Here is a 24,013-nt window from a genome sequence, read left to right on the forward strand (position 1 = left end):
TTATATCTAATTCAACTGGTGTTATTTTAAATAATCAACTAAAAGATTTTCCAGATTATTATAATAAATCAATATCTAGAATTTCGCCCCCATCATATTCATCAGTAATAATAATGTTAAAGAACAAAAAACCTATATTAATGATGGGAGGAACTGGTGGATATAGAATTCCAAGTGGAGTATTAAACGTTATGTATAATATCTTTAGAAATAATATGACATTTAAAGACGCAATTGATAATCCTAGATTGTTTTCGAATAAATATAAAGAAATACAAGCCGAAAAATGCTATCTTACTAATAGATTATGTGATAAATATTATGAAAGAGTCAATGGAATGAAAAATAATAACGTGGTAATTTATGATTATAGCTCATACAATACTGTTACTGGAATTTATAAGAGAACCAGTATTTGATTTGAGAAGAGGAGGTTATGGATTAAGATTTAGTAGATTCGAGTATATATAATTAACAAATTTTGTTTTCATCTTCCAGCAATATTTTCTAGTCATTATATTTTCAATATTTGTTAAATTTTCATTTTAAATAAATGAAACTGTTATACTTTTTATATTTAGTAGAATTATTAGTTTGTAGCTGTAAAAAATATGATAGTTCTATATATGATAAGATTGGGAACAATGCAATAGTTAGTAACTTTAGAGTATGCGTAGAGAACGCAAAAGAAATAATTGAAAAGGGAGGTAACGCGATTGATGCAGCTATTTCGACTATGTTATGTGAAGGTGTTGGAAAACCTCAAGATATGGGACTCGGAGGAGGATTCTTTGGAATAATAAAATTTTTAAAAACAGATAAAACTTTTATAATAAATTCCAGAGAAGTCGCGCCTATAAAATTAAATACATCTTCTTTTGATTTTAAAACTTCTAATAAAATATTTGGTAAAGTAGTTGGAGTTCCTTTCGCCTTAAAGGGATATTACCATTTGCATAATAATTATGGAAAGTTAAAGTGGGAAAATATAGTGAATCCAATAGCAAAACTTGCAGATAACGGATTTGAATGTGTAATAGGAGATATACTAGAGAAATATCAATACATGTATATATATATATATATATATATATATATATATATATATATATATTGAAGAAAAATATAGAGATGTTTTTATAAATAATAAAACTGGAATGTGGTATACCAAAATAACGATATATGGATAAGAAAAGATTTATCAAAAACTCTAAAAGATATTTCAAAGTATGGAGGAGAACTATTTTACAGAAATAAAACATACACAACGATGCTATTAAATGAAGTTAATTCGCAAAACGGAATATTAACAAACAACGACTTTCTTAAAGTCAAACCATTAATTACAAAACCCTTGGTTCAGTATTATACTTTCAACGGAAAAAGATACAAGTTAGAAACAACAAATCTTCCAGGGGGAGGTATATCTGTTATTTTTGTTTTAAGTATCCTAGAATCATATATGGAAAAGAATAATAACTCCGATAAACAAAGATTGAACTATGTAATAATAGAAGCATTGAAGTATTCATTTTCAATTAGGACAAATTTCGGAGATCCGAGATTCAATAATATGAATGGATTAATCGGATTGATGAAAAATAAAAAATTCCAAGAAATAACGTTAAATAAAATATTATTGAATAATAAAACATCTAACGACGATAAACATTACTATCAGAGATTTTCATTATTACCAGACTCTGGAACAGCAAATATTGTAATTAAAACAAATGATGCTATTATTTCCCTAACGAGTACAATAAATTTAAGATTTGGATCGTGGATCATTTCAAAATCTGGTATAATATTTAACAACCAAATGAGCGATTTTTCACTTCCAAATAGGATAGACGCCGGTCATCTCCCTCCTGCTAAATATAATTTTCCAGAGCCAGGAAAATATCCTATCTCGTCTATTGCAACTAGTATTTTAAGTGAGTTAGACAAAAAGACTAATAAATATAATGCCAAATACGTATTAGGAGCAGCTGGAGGTCATAAAATAATATCATCAATAGTTCAAGTGTTAAATAATATTATAAACAAAGATATGAATATAGTTGATGCTATCAAAGCTCCGAGATTTCATCATCAACTCGAGCCAAATTTATTATTCTCCGAAAGAGAATTTAGTAAAAATAATCGTGAATTATACAGAAGATATAACTACCACGAATCAATACCATATATGAGGGGAGATTATAGTGCAGTTACAGGAATAAGTATTGATAATGGTAAAATTTCTGCAACATTTGATCACAGAAGACCGGGAGGAGCATGTGTGTTCTAAAATAATTAATATTGTACATTTTTCTAGTCGTTAATCTTTAAATATTTGTATAAACATTAATAATATTAATTTATTCCAATCTTAAAACTATTTATAATTATAATATAATAAATGAAATTATTAATTTTATTAGTTATAATTTTTTCTTGTAAATCAGAACTTATTGTATTCAAAGAATCAGAACATACTGATTTAAGTCATATATATAATTACTTCAACGAAATAGATAAAATCATAACTCTTAATAATAGCTTCGATAAAAACACATTCAGATCATATGACGATATATACAACATAACAGGATATATACTACCAGGAGGAAAGTCAAACTTTTCTGATTACAAATCCAAGTATTGGGAATATACAAATTTAGTAATGGAAACAAATAAACCAAAAATATGTATATGCCTCGGAATGGAACATGTCGTAAAATATTTTACAAACGTTACTTTTTCAAGATGTTATATATACAGAACGATGTTAGATAACGAATATCACAATCATAAATGGTGTATAAGAAAGTCATTATTACATAAAAATTTATATAAATTTAATGATAAAAACATATATATAAAATATAAAAGATACAATAACATGACATTCTTAAACGAAATTAAAAGCTATAAACATAATATGTACGGATTCGCATACCATCCAGAAAAAAAAATTCTATCGTTAAAATCGAAACATTTAAGTTCTAAAGATAAAAATACTAAAATTAAGATTAAAAATTTTATAAAAGGAATGTAACTTACTATTTTATTCCACTAGATCCAAATCCTTTTGATCCTCTTTCTGTATTATTGATATCTAATTCATTTTTTGTAATCTCTAATAATTCAACATTTTCTATCTTCTCACATATAATTTGAGCAATTTTATCTCCTTTATTTATTACAAACGGAGCATCTCCATAGTTATACATTATTACAAATATCTCTCCTCTATAATCACTGTCTACAACGCCTCCTCCTACATCTAACAATTTTAAAGCCAGTCCAGATCTGGAAGCAATTCTTCCATAACATCCGTTTGGTATTATAACTTTCAAATTAGTCGGTATAGGATCATTTTTATTTGGAATTGGATAGATAATATGATCTGAGGACGCTCTTAAGTCATATCCAGCAGAACACATCGATGCCTTAACTGGAGCATAGGCATTATCTGAAGTCTTGTAAAACAGAAGATGTCTACAATTTGCCTTATCCATTTTACATACAGCAATAAAATTTCAAATTATAATTAAATATTAAATATATAATAAACAAAATAAAAAATTATATTTAAGATGAACAAGATTCACATAATTCCTTAGGTTTGATATATTTTGTCTCTATTCTTAAGTAATATAATCCTGTCTTTAACTTACATTTCCATGCTTTGAATATATCAACCTATTTATTTTGTTATATATATCTTCCTCATTACTATTTATATAAATATTCATAGATTGGCTTTGATCTATAAACAGAGCCCTGTCTATATAATAATCAATTAATACATCACTGTCCAATTCATATATTGTCTTATATATTCTTCTTATATTTTCAGGTATTGATAAAATATTTCTTATAGATTCGTTATTATTTAATATTTTATTCTTCATGTTATCATCCCACAATCCAATTTTTTTAATATCATCATACATTCTTCTATTAACAATTTTAAAATTCCCATTTAGCACTTTTTTATAGTATATATTACATATCCAAGGTTCAACACAATCGTAATTCCCTAATATCTGAGATGTTGTTGCTGTTGGCATTTGAGCAATTAACAAACTATTATATAGTCCAAATTTTCTAATCTTTAATCTAAGAGAATCGAAATCATTAATAAACTTATAATCGTTTAGATCATAGAAATCGAAATAAAGTAATCCTTTTGAAACAAGAGATGTACTATAATTTTTATATGTTTTATTATATTTTCTAGCCAAATTACAACTTTTATTTAATGCATAATAATATATAGATTCGAATATATTCTTGTTTAACAATTTAGCCTCTTCGTCTTCGTATGAATATTTCATTTCATGAAATAAGTCAGCTAAACCTTGAACTCCTATACCTATAGGTCTATTTTCTAGATTTGATAATAATGCACTATCGGACGGATAATGATTTACATCTATAATCTTATTAAGATTTTCTACTATCAACTCAACAGTTTCTTTAAGTAAGTTAAAATCAAATTTATTATTTCTTAACATCTTTACCAAATTTATAGATGCTAAATTACAAACTGATATACTTTTGGATGATGAATATTGTATTATTTCAGCACAAAGATTACTACATCTAATTGTACCAAGATTATTTTGATTAGATTGTATGTTACACGTATCTTTAAATAAAATATAAGGACCTCCAGTTTCTATCTGAGTATCTATAATTTTATCCCACAAATCTCTAGGATCTATCTGATCTGTATACATACCTTTGTTTTCATAATATTCATACAGTTCCTCGAACTCTTTTCCGTGTGTATTGTGTAAGTTCTTACATACGCTAGGATCAAACAGCGACCACTTACCTCCTGATTTAACTCTTCTCATAAATATATCAGGAATCCATAATCCATAAAATAAATCTTTTGCTGAAAATTCCTCGTTTTGTAAAAATCTTTTAGCGCCTACAAATTTTAATATATCAGGATGCCATGGTTCTAAATATACAGCAGCAGATCCTGGTCTTTTACCAGATTGGTTTACATCAGTGCTCGGAATTAGTCTGAACATTTCAGCCGATTTCCGTGGTATACGCCTCCTTTCCTCTTCTTACCGCGCGCGCCGCAGCCGCTAGGGCCAGCGCCGCCGAGCGTTAGGAGCGACACTATCTGATTATGAGTGGGTTCTTCTCCCTATTTATTAAAATTTAAAAAAATGTATTAAAATTTATTAAAAATAAATTTTTTATTTTTAAATTTATTAAGTGGAAATATTTCAATAGATTTCTATGTCACCCATGAGGTACTAATACTGACACGTTTTTCAAAAAGTGGTTTTTATCTACATTATTGCATCAATTGTTCATTCCCATAAAAGGCCAAGAAAATCTAATTAAGAAAATCTCTTTTATATATATTTTTTTTTAAATTAAGAATTTATTTTTATCTTTAGTGGAATAGGTCTACGGGGGAAACCACTTAAAAAAAAACGCGTCAGCATTAGTATCTCATGGGTGACGTCAAAATCTATTGAAATATTTACACTTAATAAATTTAAAAATAAAAAATTTATTTTTAATAAATTTTAATACATTTTTTTAATTTTAATAAATAGGGAGAAGAACCCACTCACAATCAGATAGTGTCGCTCCTAACGCTCGGCGGCGCTGGCCCTAGCGGCTGCGGCGCGCGCGGTAAGGAGAGGAAAAGAGGCGTATACCACGGAAATCGGCTGAAATGTTCAGACTAATTCCGAGCACTGGTTTACATAATTGACCGTTGAATTAATATTTTTTAAAACTCCTACTATACCATTAGATATATCAACCATTAGATATATCAACCTTTCTTATCTTAGAACCTTCGTTTCTTATACCGGTTATACCAAGTCCTACACCACCGGCTCCTTGAGATATCTTTGCAATGTCCTTCAAAGAATCATAAATACTATCTATACTATCATCCATCTGTAATAAATAACAACTAGATAACTGTTGGTTTTTAAGTCCAGAATTAAATAATGTAGGAGATCCGTGTATATAAAATCCATTCAATAGTGACTTATACGTCTTCTTTATACTTTCAATATCTGAGTCATACTTACTATTTATAGAAATAGATACTCTCATCCATATATAACAAGGATTTTCTATCTTATTGTTGTACTTCAACAAATAAGATGTCAATGTTTTAAGTCCTATATAATTAGAAACATATTTATCATGCAAAATTATTTCGTTAATATCGTCCTTATATCTATTATATGTATCAATAAAATCATTATTAAATATATCAACAAAAAAGTTAACATATTCATCAAATGTTTTAAAACCAGATTTATTAATATTAAACAAAACAACTCTAGATGCTAAAACTGCATAATCGTAATTATTAAGTACTTTTTCGTATAAATAACCAGATAGATAATCAACTAATTCTTCTGTTGTTATATTATTAATTATATTTAACTTATCTATAAAAGAAGTTAGGTTATCATTAGTTATATCTAAATCATTAGATATTTTTCTTAAAGAATTAAATAATTTTATCTTACAATATTCTTCAACAGACTTATTTCTCTTAATTAAGTTCATTTTTATACATAAATCTATAAAATTTCAAAAACTTTACTATTTTACATATACAGACTCCCTTATTATAGTGTAATAATCATCCAAATAGGAAATAACATCATTTATAGTCTTAAATTTTATGTAACTCCCGTCTTGTTTTGTAAATATATAATACTTTAAGCCTTTCTTGCTTCTTCTATATAACATTATTAATAAACTTGTATCATTTAAATTAAAACAATCAATTATGTCGCTATTAAATATGTAAACATTTCCAAACGATACATCCTTTATCTCGTTTTTAGAAACTTCAAACAAGTACTTATTTTTAAAATCAGTTACATACATAATACCTGAATATTTTTCACTCTTGAATTTAAGTAATTTTTTAATGACGATATTATCTTCTTTAAATATATCATCTTTAACTACATAATCTATATCGTCTAAATGTTTCAACTTTTTAATATTTGTAGAATTGTACAATAGTAATATAGTATTTTCCATATCTAGTAGATATGGAATATCACTAAGTTTTTCATCAAGTATTTGTACAATTCCATTATTCAATTTTAATATAATCTTAATTATATTCTTACCATTGTTTAAACTTAAAAGTAAGTTATTTTGTATCATTATATAATTACATATATCCAACTTAAACTTTATTTCATAAAATATTTCATCAAAACAATTATATATATAATCTTTTAGGATATATAACACTTTCAAAAATTAAATTCTTAAATATATCTACATTCTCGTCTATAGATGTTATTTTCAAATAATTATCTGATAAAGTATTTGTAACTTGGTTTAAAAATATATGATTATAATTTATAATATAAAATATATATATTATAAAACTTCCTGACAAATAATAATAAACGTTATCCATTTAAATGACTATTATATTATTTGTTTTAGTTTTAATATGTTTTACTTTGGGATTGTTAGTATTTTATTTCAAATTTAGATCTCTAAACACAAACGACGAGTTTATTAAACAAATAGATAAAATCATAAATTCAGACAACTACATACATCGAGTGATATCGAGTTATAATTTTCCATTGTATATTGAGAATTCTTTTAAATATATGTTAATGATATTAAAATAAAACAACATAATCTTTAATATCAAATTATTAAATTTAATAATCAACTTTTTTGATAGTAAACTTGACATATTATTGTAATGTGCGAAAAACTAAAAATGCAAGAAATAGTTGAATTTTACAATATACCTTACTTAAGAAAATATATAGAAAAATACATTATATCTACAATAATAGACTGGAAATATATATCTAAATATATAAAACTACAAGAACAATTTATCAAAGGATTTCAAGATCAGTTAGATTGGGATCTTATATCTATATATCAAAATCTTACAGAAAATATGATTAGAAAATTTAATAATAAAGTAAATTGGACATATATAGTAAAACATCAGACATTATCAGAAAATTTTATCAGAGAATTCGAAAATATATTTAATCATAAAGTATATTGGACGTTTATATCTAAACGCCAAAAATTATCGGAAGATTTTATCAGAGAATTTAACGACAGAGTCGATTGGGAACTAACATCTAAATACCAAAATTTATCAGAAAATTTTATCAGAGAATTTAATGATACTGTAGATTGGAAATGTATATCAGAATACCAAGAATTATCGGAGGATTTCATCAGAAAGTTCGAGAACAGAGTCGATTGGAACCTCGTATCTATGCATCAAAAACTATCGAAGAATTTCATTAGAGAATTTAACGACAGAGTCGATTGGGAACGTACATCTAGACATCAAAAACTATCGGAGAATTTCATTAGAGAATTTTGTGACAAAGTTGACTGGAAATCAATATCTAGATATCAAAAACTATCAGAAGATTTTGTTGTAAATTTTAAGAACAAGATTAATCTTGATTATATATCTGTATACCAAAAACTATCTGAGGATTTCATCAGAGAATTCGAGGACGAAGTTGATTGGGAATTAATATCAGAATACCAAAAACTATCTGAGGATTTCATCCGAGAGTTCGAGGACAGAGTGGATTGGGATTATACAGGGTGTCTGGCAATAATCGCCCCACCGGTCATATACAGGTAGAGGAGGTCAAATCGAGTAGAAAAGTCCTTTACCATTGTTTAATTTTCATAATAAGTACTGAGTAATTAACGAAAAAAGATCGGCGAATCCGCGCGAGTAAAGCGCGCGCGGTGAGAAGGACATCCCACTGCTATGCGATCACTAGGCGCGCGATGAAGCGTTGGGAGGAGCGCTCTACAAATGACAATGGCAACATACGAGCGGCGCGTAACGCTAGATCCTTGTGTCCTAGTGATCGCGTAGCCACAGTATATGTATAACCAGTAGCGGCACTCCGTGTCGGTTCTTTTGATGTTAGCGTCCTAGGTCACATGTCACGTCGCCATGTTCTTGGTAGTAGTAGCGCGCTAATATTAAAATTGTGAGAAAGGAAGACAACTATAGAAAATTATTTTCATATTATACAAGTATTCGCAATTAATATTTTTTTAAATAAATATTGCAAATTTGCAAATATAATATTAAAGTAACGCAAGTAATCATATAAAAATATGAAAAATAAAATTAATAAATAAGAATATAAAATATATATATATTGTATTATATAATAAATTATTTTTGTATTTATAATAAACAGGTAAAATTTATAATTTTTATTTTATTTATAAGCAAATTGATGTACATTTTGATTATTTACAATTGAAGTGTGTATAAAATTTAAATTACAATATAAATTCTTGATCAATGATTCAAATTTTTTTGTTATCCTTTTCGAAAACAAACAAAACTTTTCAAATGTTACAATACATCTATATAAAAATTGATAATAAAGAAATATATAATATTTTTAACATTTGCAAGTTACAATTAGCAATTTATTACGGAAAGACAATAATTTATTTTATTTTGCCATGCGTATTGTTAATTTATTTAGTGTACTTAATTAGCACGGAAAGTATTAATTTATTTCTGTCTTGTTATTATAATAACTTATTTTCTTAATAAGCATGTGTTGAATATTTTAACAGGAATTCAGTCACCTAAAAATAATATTAATTAAAAGATAAAACACTTTATTAATATTTTCAACACTATTATAATGTTTACAAAATAACAAAAATTATACATTTTTAAACTATTTTCATTTATCTTTAACATATAATAATATTATATTAAATAACAAAAATAATTTGATATTTAGATTTAATAATTGATAATTAAAAATTATATTAGCATTGTATTAATAAAGTTATAATAAACTGAAAATAAATAACTTAAACTAAAAATAAATTCTTAGAGAAACAAACATTAACCATAGTAAGTTATTTATGAGTCAAAATTATAATTTTTTTGTTTCTTTCTTGAGTTTTAAAACGTCTGTTAGCGAATTTTAATGTAAAATAAAGACGAACTCTGGCATACAATGCGAGAAAATATTTTTTTGGAAAATTAGCACATGGATGAGGACAGAAAACTTTTTCTAAAAAAGTAATCATTGTTTGAAGAACGGATTTATTTAAAATAAGTGCACGTAAATGGTTAAAAAAAATGTTATCTAAATTTTCTATATAGGTCACAAATATTTGGTTTGGAACGCATAATCCGCCGTATATATTTTCTTCAGTAGGTTTAAATGCTCTAAATAATGTATAATATCTATTATTATTAAAATTGTCAATGTCTTTGGCAAAAGTCTCGCATGTATCACAGGAATGTTTTTTCAAACTCTTTGACATAAGATAACCACAAATATAATAAAATGCATTATCTTCTACAACGTCTTTTTGTCGATAATCATGGTCATCAATTTGAATAGATGTATTCTTTTGCAGTGATGTATTTTGTACAAAAGATTCGTGTTCAAATTGTGCTATTCTAGTCATCATGTCTGTTTGCAATTCCTCAATATCTAAGGTACAATTTCCTGTCTGAACTGAACAATGATTGGTAGCAAATGATTTTCTAAAAGAGTAATAAAATTGCACTGGAGTTGGGTTGAATGCATTGCCCGATAAATTCCTAATATCTCCAAATGTATGTTCGAGTATATCTTGGTTGATACGCCTCATTAATAAAAATTTAAATTCTGAACGAATTTCCTGTAAGTATTCCCACATTTTATTTAAGCTATTTATGTTTTGATTCCAGTATCTAAATACATTAACTTTTTTTGTAATATCTTTGCCATCTTTTGTAAAAACTTTGAGGCTGCTGAAGTATGTTTGTAATGATTTTAACAATTCTACTTGTTCTTCTGAAGCTACAAACGCGTTTCTGCTTGGTTTCTTTTCATTAATACATGATGAATTAAAAATATCAAAAGCAGCATCTAATTTTTCAACATATTCTGATGTATCTTTAGCAGATGCCGGTAAATGTCCAAGTGAAATCATTGAATTAATAGCAGAAGCTACAGAAAAACTTAAGGTTTGAGCAGCATATTTTACTTTCATCCGCTGAAAATTATTGGGATAAATGTGTGTGTCCTGAGCCAGTTTAGGTACTAACCTGTTTATGTTTTCTTTATCTATTTCAAATAATTTTTCTATGTATTGCCATGACATAATTTTATCTCCTGATTTAATAACGTTAGTTAATAAATTATTTCTAGCTGCTTTAATAAGATGTGGTGGATCAAAGAAGTAAAATATTTGTTGCTCATTAACGATATAGTAAGGACTTTCTTCAGTTACACCCAATTTTTTAGCTGCCTTTTGATAATCTGTTCCCATATCTGTGACTTCCGCAATAACTCTTAAATTTATGTTTTGAAGCTTTGTAACACATTCTATAATAATAATTCGTAATTCATCAGCATTCATAGCTGAATGAAGAAAAAAATAACCAAGTGGTTGCTTAAATTTATTTGTCAAACCTCTAACCATGATTATCGCTGCATTGCATGCTGTTAAGAAACTTTTAGTACAACCTGTATCATGAAATCCAATTACCATATCTCTATTAATCATATAAAATAAACTTGCTTTTAATGACATCGTATCAATGCTTATGCAACAATACTTATCTAATGAATGTAAATTTTCAGTTTTAATCCTAAGTCTTTCAAATATAACATCTTGTAATCCTGGGGAAATTATAAGTCCTTCTATTGTGCGTTCAAGTGTTCTTTTTGACGGTAAAATAAAAGTTTTGCTTAATAATCTATACGCTTTGGGTCCTTTAAAATATAAATTTAAACAGAACATTTTAAAATCTTTTGTATATCTATTACCATTTTTCTTTTTATGTAGAATATCTGCTTGAGTTTTCATGAAATCAGCTATCGATTCTGGATAAAATTTGTAAAGAAGTTTTTGGAAATCGTTGAAAGTAATGTCTTCTATATTCTTTTCTTTCTTATTATATTTCAGTTTTGCACGTTTTGCTCTTTTTTCTGCAGCATCACATTTTCTTCTAAGAGCTACCTTCCTTGGGCTAGAGTTCGATAATTTTAATTCCGTCTGAGTAGTTTTATCATTTTTAGATGTTCGATGATCATTATTTGACATATTAACATTTTCAGTTGAATTTGTGCTCACAACAACATCTAAAATTACAAATAAAAATAAAACATCTTCGAAATAAATCTAATAAAATTTAGATTAATCAAATTTTTTTAAATTGTTTTTTTGATTGTAATATTCTACCTGTCAAATTGGTTGTTGAACACATGGCCACAGCACTAAACATATCTGTTTCTATATCTCCTGTAGAATTTTTAGTTGAAGTTTCTATTAAAATATTTTCTAAAATTTAGTAATAATAATACATTAAATAAACAACAAACAAATGTAAATGTAATAATATACTTAATAATAGAAAATATATTTACTATTGGTTTCACTCTGTATAGTAGTATCTTTTTTATTAGTAATAATAACTGCACTCGGAATTGCATGTGGCTGAAGTCGATTTTTTAAATCATTTAAAAACATATGAGAAGCAAAATGTTTTGAGCAAACTCTATAATTATTGTATAGTTTTTTTGGTGAGATATTCTTCTTTATACCACATGCTTCTAACCACAATTTGGCTCTGAAATATAGTATATTACTGTAATTTTAGAAATAATTAAATATTTATACGTACGTATGAAAAATTGTCGTGAATAATTTACTTTTCTGGATGAGATGGAAAACGAAAAAAGCTTAAATGACGATTTGCACCCGAGTTTTCATTGCAATCATTCATTGCACACATAAAACCACCAACAATTACGCGTTTCATTTTACATAAAATTTTTATAAATCTTTTTAAAACTGAAAATTATCAGTCTTTTATTAATAGAATTGAAATTAATACTTATGTCTATGTTTGATAAACATAACCACATTACTGTGTTGCTCAACTTACGCCATGTTGTCAGTAGTAATGCAACGCATGCGCTGTGATATTTCTTCGACACTATTTCTATCAAGTGACGCTACTGGTTATACATATACTGTGGCGTAGCAGTGGGACGTCCTTCTCACCGCGCGCGCTTTACTCGCGCGGATTCGCCGATCTTTTTTCGTTAATTACTCAATTGCTTATTATGAAAATTAAAAAATGGTAAAGGACTTTTCTACTCGATTTGACCTCCTCTACCTGTATATGACCGGTGGGGCGATTATTGCCAGACACCCTGTATATATTTTAATAGTTCGTTATAAAATTCATGAGGTTTGAACATTAAGTAATCGATGTTTTTATGAAAGAACAACCAACTTATAATTCGATAACGCTACTTCTAATGCGCTTGGTTGCATTAGCCGTAGCTGTAACGGCGCACTTGATGAGGAATAAAACACAGGTACTAATGACGAATATAGATACAGATGCTAAATTAATTCGGAACACTTATTTAAAATTATATTCTTTTTTCATAAATATGTCAATTTATAACTATTAATTTGTTTTCCTTCTGCAATCATAACAATGTAATTGATAGAATTTATTTTTTATGTTGATAATGTTACGTATTTTTTATAAATTTGATTTTTGTAACAAAAAATAGATTTCTTACGTAAAATAAAAAGTAACATCGCTTGTTCAACGGGCTCTAGAATTGATGCTTAACAAATTGTAAATGATTTCAAATTGATTTATGCGTATTTGCAATTTTATTTTTTCTTAAATCCTACTCTACACATATCAAGAAGCTCTCGACAATTATTCTTGGATTGAGTAGTTTTCCGGTAGACAGTAATGCTGGAGGCAGTAATAATTCTGGCCATCTTCGTAGTGACACCGTGTCCCATCTGGAAAGTATGAGTCGATATCTAAGTCGAGCATTTCCAGGCGTGCCACATATTCATATTGCTTTTTTGCAGCAGATACAATTCGTCGGCAATATACGGTACAGGCTATCCACAGTTTCGTCTTATCATGAATGACCTTCCATCCCGGCCCATTTTCTGGATCATAGTTGAAATATTTTCCGCCTCCCTTTTTCACCTTTAAATTGTATTCGGTGGTAGCATATTCGGTAATTCTTTTGCGTTTTCCAGTGCAAAGTCTTGAGTCATTGCAAAGAACCACGTCGTAATATGGCCCATTACAACTAGCCGTTTTGTAAGTACCATGTGTGCAAAAACGTCGTTTGATTACCACGTCTTTGGATTGCGTCAAGCAACTGCTTTTACAGGAGTCTTCTTTCCATTCACTCCAATTATTGTTTTCACAATACGGAAAAATGTATGGTGGTTCGATAACGGCCACGCATTCTCCGCCGCGACATTCTTTCTCGAGTGCACAACGTGTTCCTAAAAAAAATTTAGTTCAAAACTTTAGATTGAACTCCTTAATTACAAAAAAGACATACCATCCAACGCAGGTCCGGCAAAAAAATACTCATTTTTGCGAGGCGTTTCGCATTGTAAGACTTGACATATATCATGCAACGTGACTACGTTTGCATCTTTGTCGCGTAAAAATAATTCACATTGCTCTTTGGCGGTCCATTCTCTTCCTGGCAAATCGTGATAACGCGAATGGCCCAGTGCATATGGATTTTCGGTCTCTTCTCGTCTTGTATGATCGAGAAGACACGGTTTTCTTTTCCTGAGATTTTTTGTAATGTTACGACTACACTCGGACCATGTTATTTGTCCCCGCAAATATTGAAAATCTGTCATTATGTATCTGCTTTTCGCACACGTCGAATTGATGAAGTCATTATCGTGTTTCATTCCTAATCTTTTGAACAATTAAATTATTACTTTCGAAAATATGCCTTATCTGCAATATTTTTAAATATTTTGTAGTTACTAAGAAGTTTTACACCTTAAAAAACTATATCTCTTTAAAACTCTGAGTAGTTTTATCTTACAATTGAACAAATATGAAAATTCTTCTAATAAATATTATATACTTAATTTGTATAAAAAAGTATACATAAACTTACAGATGGCCGATTTCATGAGCAGCAGCACGAGACGTCGCAAAACCCGAGACTGCGTTAGGACCGGTAGAACTGATTTCTACTAAAGCGCACGATAAAATCTCGGTACACGAGTAATTGACGAAAGAACTTCCTACAACACTATAATGCTTTCGTTCCTTTTCTGACTCATATAGATTTATTCCGGTCAGGTAAAGGCCAATGTCCCACTGAAGCGAATCAATCCCGTCTTTAGGATACAAAAAATTCAAGTAATCGCAGAATGAATTGATCATCTTTGTATGGTTACCGTCGAAGTAGACGAATTTGATAGCTGTTTATCCATTATTACCAACTTTACCAATGAAATATCAACAAGAACACCAAAACTTGAATGATGCAACAAAGCTTGAATTTGGTTCACGTATGCTAGTATCATATCGCGTAACTTATCCTCATCATTGTCCAGAATAGGCATGTACATATGATATGCTGCTTCGTCGAAAAAAACGGCAAGTTCTATGATCAATTTCTTTTGCGTATTATCAATGTTTTCCTTTTTAAAGTTCATCCTTTTTGTTTGATCCCTAAGACATGTTTTTCTTTCCCATAGTGTTTCCATTTCATTACAATTATACTCGGGCCATGTTATATTCCTTTCCAAATTGCTAGAACTTTGCTCTGGTATTAATCCTAAACTGTAAAACAGATAAATTATTAATTTTAAGTATATGCATTACTTTGCATTGTTTAATTAAAATATTCTTAAATATCTTTTAGTTTATTAATAGTTTATATAACAAACAATTAAAGAATGAAATTTTTTTGAAATGATTGTTTACTTGTTGATTTTATTGTACATTTCTACAATTAAATAAATTCCATTATATAATGTTATTTATTTTCAATTTATACGTAAAACTAGTTCTTAAAAACTTACAGCTCTCCGATCATCTTAATAGCAGTAAGAGGGTATTCGACTTCAGATTTGTCACGGAATTCTGCTATCGCGCATGAGAGAAGCGGCTTACATACGCTATCGAAGTAAGTATATCCCGTAATCTGAAAATTCTTCTCATCTCTGTCATGCGTTTTAAATTTTACCATAACATTTTCATAAAGTTTTATTCCGGTTAAGTAAAGGGCAATATCCCAGTGATGCGGATTATTATCGTTCGGAAAATTTAGAGAATCCGCGTATGTGCAGAACGAAAAGAGCAATTCGCCAGCATTGCCGTCAGAAATTGGCAAATTTGACGGCTGTTCTCTCAGCATAATTAAACGTATTAACGTAATATTCATAAAAACATCCAAACTCGGACGATTAAAGGCAGCCTGGATGCGATTCACGTACGCTAATATAATATTGTGTAACTTATCCTCATCATTGTCCAAAATAGACATGGACTTATTATATGCTGCTTCGTCGATAAAAACGGCAAGTTCTATGGTTAAGTTCTGTCCCGCATTGTCATTATTGATGTTTTCCGGTTTGGAAATCATTGTTTTTGCTTGATCTCTAAGACACGTTTTTGTTTCCCAGAGTTTTTCAATTTTGTTACTATTCTTAGACCATGTTACGCACTTTTGCGAATCGCTAGAACTTTGCTCTTGTGTTAATCCTAAACTGTTGATCAGATAAATTATTAATTTTAAATATATGTTTCACTTTGCATTATTTGATTGAAATATTCGTATTTATCTTATGATTTAGTAATAGTTAACATGGTAAACAATTAAAGAATAAATTTTTTTAATAATGACTGTTTACTTGTTGATTTTATTGTGCAATTGTACAATTAAATAAATTTTATTATAAAATGTAATTTATTCTCTATACGTAAAACTAATATACAAAAACTTACAGATTTCCGATCTTATAAATAGCTTCAAGAGATGATGTGATTTCAGATGAATCACGGAATTCTACTATTGCGCAAGATAAAAGCGGATTGCATGCGCCATCTTGGTAGGTTCTTCCCTTAATATCATAATTCTTTTTGGTTCTGTAATACGGTTGCAATACGTGAATATATTCATAAAGATTTATTCCGGTTAAGTAAAGGCCAATGCCCCAGTGACGCGGATCATTATCGTCCGAAGGATTAAGAAAATTCACGTATGTGCAAAAAGAATTGAGCAATTCTTTAGCGTCGCCATCAGAAATTGGCAAATTTAACTGCTGTTCTTTCAGATATTTTAAACTTATTAACGTAATATTGAAAAAGGCATCCAAACTCGGACGACTGAAAGCATTTTGGATACGATTTACATAGTCTAATATCATATTGTGTAACTTATCCTTATCATTGTTCAAAATTGACATGGACGTATTATATGCTGCTTCGTCATAGAAAACGGCAAGTTCCACAGTTAAATTTTGTTGCGCATTGCGCACGTGACGTCGCTTTAGTTTAAACATGTCCCAGTGGTAAAGACTTGAATCAGCAAAATATTCCATTGATTTTTTAATAACATAAGGTTTGCCAAGTGAAAGATTAGATTGTCCTCTAAAATCGTAGATTAAACACATAGGCATGAAATCGTTCCGCAAAGGCTGTATCTCTAACGTGTTGTTCTCCACAAAAACAAATCCTTCCTGCTTTTAAAAAGATATATTTATTCTTTATGTGTCATTGTATATAAAACGAAAAATAATAAAGGTCACAAGTAATCACATAAAAATTTAAAAACTGTTTGTTTTTCATGTGATATTACTGACCCATGTGGGAATTTTATACATCAGACTAGTATTAGATACTGGCGAGATACAGATCCAGTACCGAAAAACGAGTTTTACGTTTCGGTACTGGCATAGTACAAAACCAGTATTAAAATAACAATGGTTTAGTACTAACCCATTATCTAAATCAGTATTGAATAATGGTACTGAAATGGTATACTGCCGGTAAATTTACGGTACTGTATCTGTACAAAAATTAGTAAAAGAAAATGTCAAATGTCAAGTACTGAGACGGTATACTGCCGGTAAATTCAAGGTACTGTGCCCGTACTGGAATTGGCAAAAGGAGAGCGTTGAATGCCAGTACCGAAATGGTACATTGCCGGTAGTTTTTTTTGTACTATACCTGTACAAAAATTAGTAAAAGAAATGTCAAATTACAGTACCGAAACGGTATACTGCCGGTAAATTCAAGGTACTGTGCCCGTACTGGAATTGGCAAAAGAAGAGCGTTGAATGCCAGTACCGAAATGGTACAATGCCGGTAAATTTTTTAGCACTAAAATTGGCAAAAGAAGAACATCGAATACTTAGTATACATCATAGGAGGCAATGTCAAAGAGTATAACCGTTGTATATTTTAATGTGACAGAAAGTGAAACTATATTCTAGTCCATTGCATTATTAACAAAACGGATAAACTTAGTAAAAAAGAATTATATTTCTTTACGAAAAAGGAGAACCTTGAATAATTGGCCGAGAAACGGAGTAATAACAGTTATTGTGAGTGATAATTCTGTTATTTATCATTTTTACTAGTTGTCAAATTCTCTCTTTTTTTGTATTATGGAAAATAATTTTTTAATTGCAATTATATCAATTTCATAACTCATAATTACAGCTATATCCAGTGGTAAACATTGAATAGAAAATGCTGAAAAAGAAGTAATTTTACACCAAAAAATATCAAGATTTAAAGAAACTAAAGACTATATCATCATCATCGTTATTATCAAGATGAAATGAATCCAGTTTCTGCTTTAAAACAGATTATTGAACTTACATTACCGATATCTATATTAGATGATTTTAATATTTTGGATGCTTCAATGGACGTTGAGGTCTTGGTAATTAATTTTTTTAGATTGTTTTAATATTTTATTTAATAAATAAAATATTTTATATTAATTATTAATTGATATATTTTATAATGTAATTAATTTATTTTATATGTGTATAATAAATAATTCTAATAATAATACTGTAATTTAATTTAATTATCGCACACAAAATTGATACTAATTATTGGAAATTGATACTGATCTTAAATATTGTTACAGTATTGAGAATCAGTATTGATTTTTGATACTATAATAGTATTTGAAAACAGAACAGATATTTAATACTGTTACTGTATTGGGGATTGGTATTGATTTTTAGTACTGTTATGTTGAGAATCGGTACTGATTTAATACCGTAACAATAATGGAAATCGGTACCGTAACAATAATGGAAATCGGTACTGCAGCAATACTGGAATTCTGTACCAAAGTAGTACTGTAATTCGAGTCTTGGCCCAATTCTATCATCCCAGTATTTCTCCAGTATCACATCAGTACTGGCATCTAGTAACGCGCCAATACTCAGTACCAGAAATCGGTACTGGGCCATTATCTCGCCGGTAGTCATTTCCCACATGGGGACCAATCCATGTTCATGACAAAAGTTAATAACCGCAGAGCTGATATGATCTTCATGATAATAAAAGCAATGACTTGATACGTTTAATTTAAACAATTTCTCTGTCACGCCTTTCGCATTATATTTCCGTTCTTTGAACGCAGGCGATACAATTCGATCACTTCTACGCAGATTCAGTTGAATCAATCGTTCGAAAACTTTCAGTGTTATTGGTATCTGTAATTTGAATGACAATTAAAAAAGAAATTTGATAATTCTCGAATAACGAGCAACAAATAGAATTATACTGTAAAACGCACGTACCTTTATTGCGCCTGTCGGATTCGATGCCGGCAGTAATATTGTTTCAATATCATGCGTAATTTGCGCGTACGTTTCATTTAGTAAAATTATTATCATATATTTCAATAAAAAAAACATTTTATTTTCTTAAGTTCTCGTTCAATTTCAAACTATTAAACTATTAATCAAATAATTTATATACTCGCACTAGCACTGTCGCGTTCGTTATACCTGATATGATCACGAATGAAACCCGAACTGGCGTATGAGGAATATCTTTCGTGTAGTGTGACACCTATTGTATATTCTCTCTTTGCTACATGTATATGTATAAATATTTATGTTTTTAAATCCAAACGTTTAAATGTAGTATTTACGATGACGGTATAAAATGTAGGTTTATAAAATGTAATTTATCACTAATATGTATAATATGTAACATTGATCGGAAACGTAAAAGTTTAATTTTTAATAATTTGATTTCAAAATGTTGATAATTATTGTTGGTATATAAAATTGTCGTTTATGCGTATTCGTAATATCTTGTAAGTTACGTTAAAATTCAGGATCAATAGAAATCAAAGAAAAGAAACAATTAAATAAATATATACATATTGCAACAGACATTGTTAAGAATTAATATTTTTATACAATTATTCTGTCGAATAAAATTTGTTGGTAAAAAATATTAAAAGTTAAAAATATATATTGAGTAGTAATATTCAGTTAATAAATATATTGAAATCAATTATTTGTAACATCATTCTAACGTAATGTAAATTTAACAATGTGACACGCTCATAAGTGCAATAAGGGATTCTTTATTGGCAATGAATAATTTGAGAAATATCCAATCATGTGATACGTTGTACAATACAATTATAAATATATATACAAGTATAACTATAGAGAAAGCAACACTTTGTTTAAGTAATATACATATATATTTAAGTAGTATATTCTAACTTTCACGAGAGATTTAAAGTTTACGTAGTCGATCTTCTTATGGAAGAAGAATCTACTAATTAATTCGATAGCAACATGTAATGCATTGGCTGTAGCTGTAACGGCGCGTCCGACGAAGAAGGAAAGCAGGTACCAATGACGAAAATCGATTCAGATGCTTAATTAATTCTGAGCATTGATTTATCATTATATTTTTTTCAAATCCCTGTCAACTAACAAATATTTATTTTTTTTTTTATGCAATTACTAACTATTAAGTTATTTGGATTTTGGATGGAATTTTTCATGTCGATAATTCGACGTATTTCTTCTCGTATAAATTTACTATATGCTAACAAAAAATGGATTTATTGCTTAAAATAGAAAGTAACGACGATAATTTAATGGATCCTAGATTTTATACTGAACAAATACTAAACATTTCTAAATTGAATTACTTTTGTTTTGCAATTTTATTTTTTCTTAGATCCTTGCCCACACATGTCGAGAAGCTTTCGGTAATTATTCTTCGATTGAATTGTTTTCCGGCAGACAATAATGCTGGCGGCAATAATAATTTTGCCCATCTTTCTCGTGACACCACGTTCCATCTGGAAAGTATGGTTCGATTTTTAAGTCGAGCATTTCCTGGCGTGGTGCATAAAAAAAAAACAGACTGTAATTAGCAGATATTTCTTCTTCACGTAGGCAGTGTATGGTACAGGCTCTCCACGGTTCCTCGACGACATGGGAGGCCTGCTTTCCTGGCTCATTTAACGGTTCGTACTTGAAATATTCTTTGCCCTGTCTTTTTATTTTTAGGCTAAGTTCAGTACATTTTAGAGCAGTATATTCGGCAATCGTAAAGCGTTCTTCAGTGCAAAGGCTGGAGTCATTACACAGAACCACGTCGTAATATGGCCCATCACAACTAGCCGTTTTGTAAATACCATGTTTGCAAAAACGTCGTTTGATTACCACGCCTTTGGATTTCGTCAAGCAATTGCTTTTACAAGAGTCTTCTTTCCATTCACTCCAATTATCGTCTTCACAATACGAAAAAATGTATGGTGGTGTGATAACGGCCATGCATTCTCCGCCGCGACATTCCTTTCCGAGTGCACAATTAGTTCCTGAAAAAAATTTAGTTCAAAATTTTAATTAAAGTTTCTAATTACAAAAAAGACATACCATCCAACGCAGGTCCCGCGAAGAAATTCCTATTTCTGTCAGGCGTTTCGCATTGTAAGACTTGACATACATCATGCAACGTGACTACGTTTGCATCTTTGTCGCGTAAAAATAATTCACATTGTGCTTTGGCAGTCCATTCCCTTCCAGGTAAATCGTGATAACGTGAATGGCCCAGTACATATGGATCATCGGTCTCTTCTCGTCTCGTGTGATCAAAAAGACACGGTTTTTCTTTCCACAGATTTTTCGTAATGTTACGACTACATGCGGACCATGTTACTTGTCCCCGTAGATATTGCCAATCTGACATTATGTATTTGCCATTCGGACACGTCGAATCGATAGAGCCATTATCGTGTTCCATTCCTAATCTTTTGAACAATTAAATTATTACGTTTGAAAATATGCCTTATCTGCAATATTTTTAATACTTTGTTGTTACTCAAAAGTTTTACACTTTAAAAAACTAAATCTTTTAAAAACTCTGAGCAGTTTTATCTTTCAATTGCACAAATATAAAAATTCTTCTAATAAATATCATATACCTAATTGTATAAAAAAAGTATACATACACTTACAGATGACCAATCTCATGAGCAGCAATACGAGACGTCGCAAAACCCGAGACTGCGTAAGGACCGGTAGAACCGATTTCTACTAAGGCGCACGATGAATTCTGTGTACACGAGGAATTAAAGAAAGAACTTCCTACAACACCATAATGCTTTTGTTCCTTTTCTGACTCATATAGATTTATTCCGGTCAGGTAAAGGCCAATGTCCCACTGAAGCGAATCAATCCCGTATTCAGAATACAAAAAATTCACGTAATCGCAAAATGAATTGATCATCTTTTTATGGTCACCGTCGAAAGCAGACAAATTTGACAGCTGTTTATCCATTATTACCAACTTTACCAATGAAATATCAACAGGAGCACCGAAACTTGAATGATGCAACAAGGCTTGAATTTGGTTCACGTATGCTAATATCATATTGCGTAACTTATCCTCATCATTGTCCAGAATAGGCATGTACATATGATATGCTGCTTCGTCGAAAAAAACGGCCAGTTCTATAGTTAAATTTTGTCGAGCATTGCGTGCGTGACGTCGCTTCAGTTTAAACATGTCCCGGTGGTAAAGTTTTGAATCAGCAAAATATTGCAGTGATCTTTTGATAACATAAGGTTTGCCAAATGAAAGATTTGATTGTCCTCTAAAATCGTCGATTAAGCACATAGGCGTAAACTCGTTCCGCAAGGGCCGAATCTCTATTGTGTTGTTTTCCATAAAAAAACAAGTCCTTCCTAATTTTAAGAAGATATATTTTTTTTACATGTTATATTTGTATTTAAAACGAAAAGTAATGCAGTATACAAGTAAAAACATAAAAATTTTAAAACAGTTTGTTTTTTTTGTAATATTACTGACCAATCCATGTTCATGACAAAAGTCGATGGCCGCAGAGCTGATATGATCTTCATGATAATAATAGCAATGACTTGATACGTTTAATTCCAACAATTTTTCTGTAACGTTTTTAACATTATATTTCCATCCTTCGAACGCAGGCGGTACAACTCTATCACTTCCATGCAGATTCAGTTGAATCAATCGTCCAAAAACTTTTAGTGTTATAGATATCTGTAAAATAGATAACAATTAAGAAAAAAATTTTAAAATTCTTAAATAACGACGATCGAGTAATAAATGGAATAATAACTGCAAAACGTACGTACCTCCTTTACTCCTGTCGGACTTAATGTTGGCAGTAATATTGTTTCCATATCTCGCGTGAGATGTGCGTAAGTTTTATTTAATAAGATTATTATCACAAATTTCGATATAAAGAACATGTTATTTTATAAGTTTTTCAGTTTCAAGCAATTAATTAAATAATTTACACACACGCATTTGCACTGTCGAGTTCGTTATATCTGATATGATCGCGTATGAAACACGAACTGGCGTATGAGGAATATCTTTTGTGTCATGTGACATTTATAACACATTCTCTCTTTGCTACATGTATATGTATAAATATTTATGTTTTAAAATCCATATTTATGTTTTAAAAGTTTAGATGTAGTATTTACGATAACGGTATAAGATCTAGGTTTATAAAATGTAATTTATCACTAATATGTATAATATGTAACATTGATCGGAAACGTAAAAGTTTAATTTTCAATAATTTAATTTCAAAATGTGGATAATTATTGTTGGTATATAAAATTGCCGTTTATG

At 29.4% G+C, this 24,013-nt stretch overlaps 3 protein-coding genes and 1 long non-coding RNA gene across 6 annotated transcripts; all 4 read right to left on the reverse strand.

Moving 5' to 3' along the window:
* Window positions 1-9,095: 9,095 nt before the first annotated feature.
* Window positions 9,096-13,059, reverse strand: LOC136997506 (uncharacterized). The gene is made up of 5 exons (XM_067348410.1): window positions 12,717-13,059; window positions 12,432-12,634; window positions 12,247-12,345; window positions 11,832-12,146; window positions 9,096-9,639 (listed from the first exon to the last, which is right to left on the reverse strand). The coding sequence occupies exons 1-5, from the start codon at window positions 12,824-12,826 to the stop codon at window positions 9,632-9,634; spliced, it is 735 nt and encodes a 244-aa protein (XP_067204511.1). The 5' UTR covers window positions 12,827-13,059; the 3' UTR covers window positions 9,096-9,631.
* A 365-nt stretch (window positions 13,060-13,424) lies between these two features.
* LOC136997366 (uncharacterized) lies at window positions 13,425-17,654 on the reverse strand. Of its 2 annotated transcripts, none has more exons than XM_067348076.1 (4): window positions 16,826-17,654; window positions 15,901-16,587; window positions 14,985-15,658; window positions 13,425-14,776 (listed from the first exon to the last, which is right to left on the reverse strand). In XM_067348076.1, the coding sequence occupies exons 1-3, from the start codon at window positions 17,497-17,499 to the stop codon at window positions 15,253-15,255; spliced, it is 1,767 nt and encodes a 588-aa protein (XP_067204177.1). In that variant the 5' UTR covers window positions 17,500-17,654; the 3' UTR covers window positions 13,425-14,776; window positions 14,985-15,252. The 2 variants fall into 2 exon arrangements, with proteins under 2 accessions (XP_067204177.1, XP_067204176.1); XM_067348075.1 differs by having other exon boundaries at window positions 13,425-14,818.
* A 66-nt stretch (window positions 17,655-17,720) lies between these two features.
* Window positions 17,721-20,354, reverse strand: LOC136997369 (uncharacterized). Its single transcript, XR_010888152.1, has 2 exons — window positions 19,648-20,354; window positions 17,721-19,560 (listed from the first exon to the last, which is right to left on the reverse strand). It is a non-coding gene; the product is annotated as an uncharacterized lncRNA (long non-coding RNA).
* Window positions 20,355-20,814: 460 nt separating this feature from the next.
* Window positions 20,815-23,722, reverse strand: LOC136997368 (A disintegrin and metalloproteinase with thrombospondin motifs 3-like). 2 transcript variants are annotated; one of them, XM_067348078.1, is made up of 4 exons: window positions 23,506-23,722; window positions 23,198-23,410; window positions 21,763-23,073; window positions 20,815-21,704 (listed from the first exon to the last, which is right to left on the reverse strand). In XM_067348078.1, the coding sequence occupies exons 3-4, from the start codon at window positions 22,127-22,129 to the stop codon at window positions 21,094-21,096; spliced, it is 978 nt and encodes a 325-aa protein (XP_067204179.1). In that variant the 5' UTR covers window positions 22,130-23,073; window positions 23,198-23,410; window positions 23,506-23,722; the 3' UTR covers window positions 20,815-21,093. The 2 variants fall into 2 exon arrangements, with proteins under 2 accessions (XP_067204179.1, XP_067204180.1); XM_067348079.1 differs by having other exon boundaries at window positions 21,763-23,722.
* Window positions 23,723-24,013: the final 291 nt, after the last annotated feature.

This window comes from Linepithema humile, chromosome 1 (genome assembly GCF_040581485.1).
Source record: "Linepithema humile isolate Giens D197 chromosome 1, Lhum_UNIL_v1.0, whole genome shotgun sequence".
Classification (NCBI taxonomy): Eukaryota; Metazoa; Arthropoda; class Insecta; order Hymenoptera; family Formicidae; genus Linepithema; species Linepithema humile.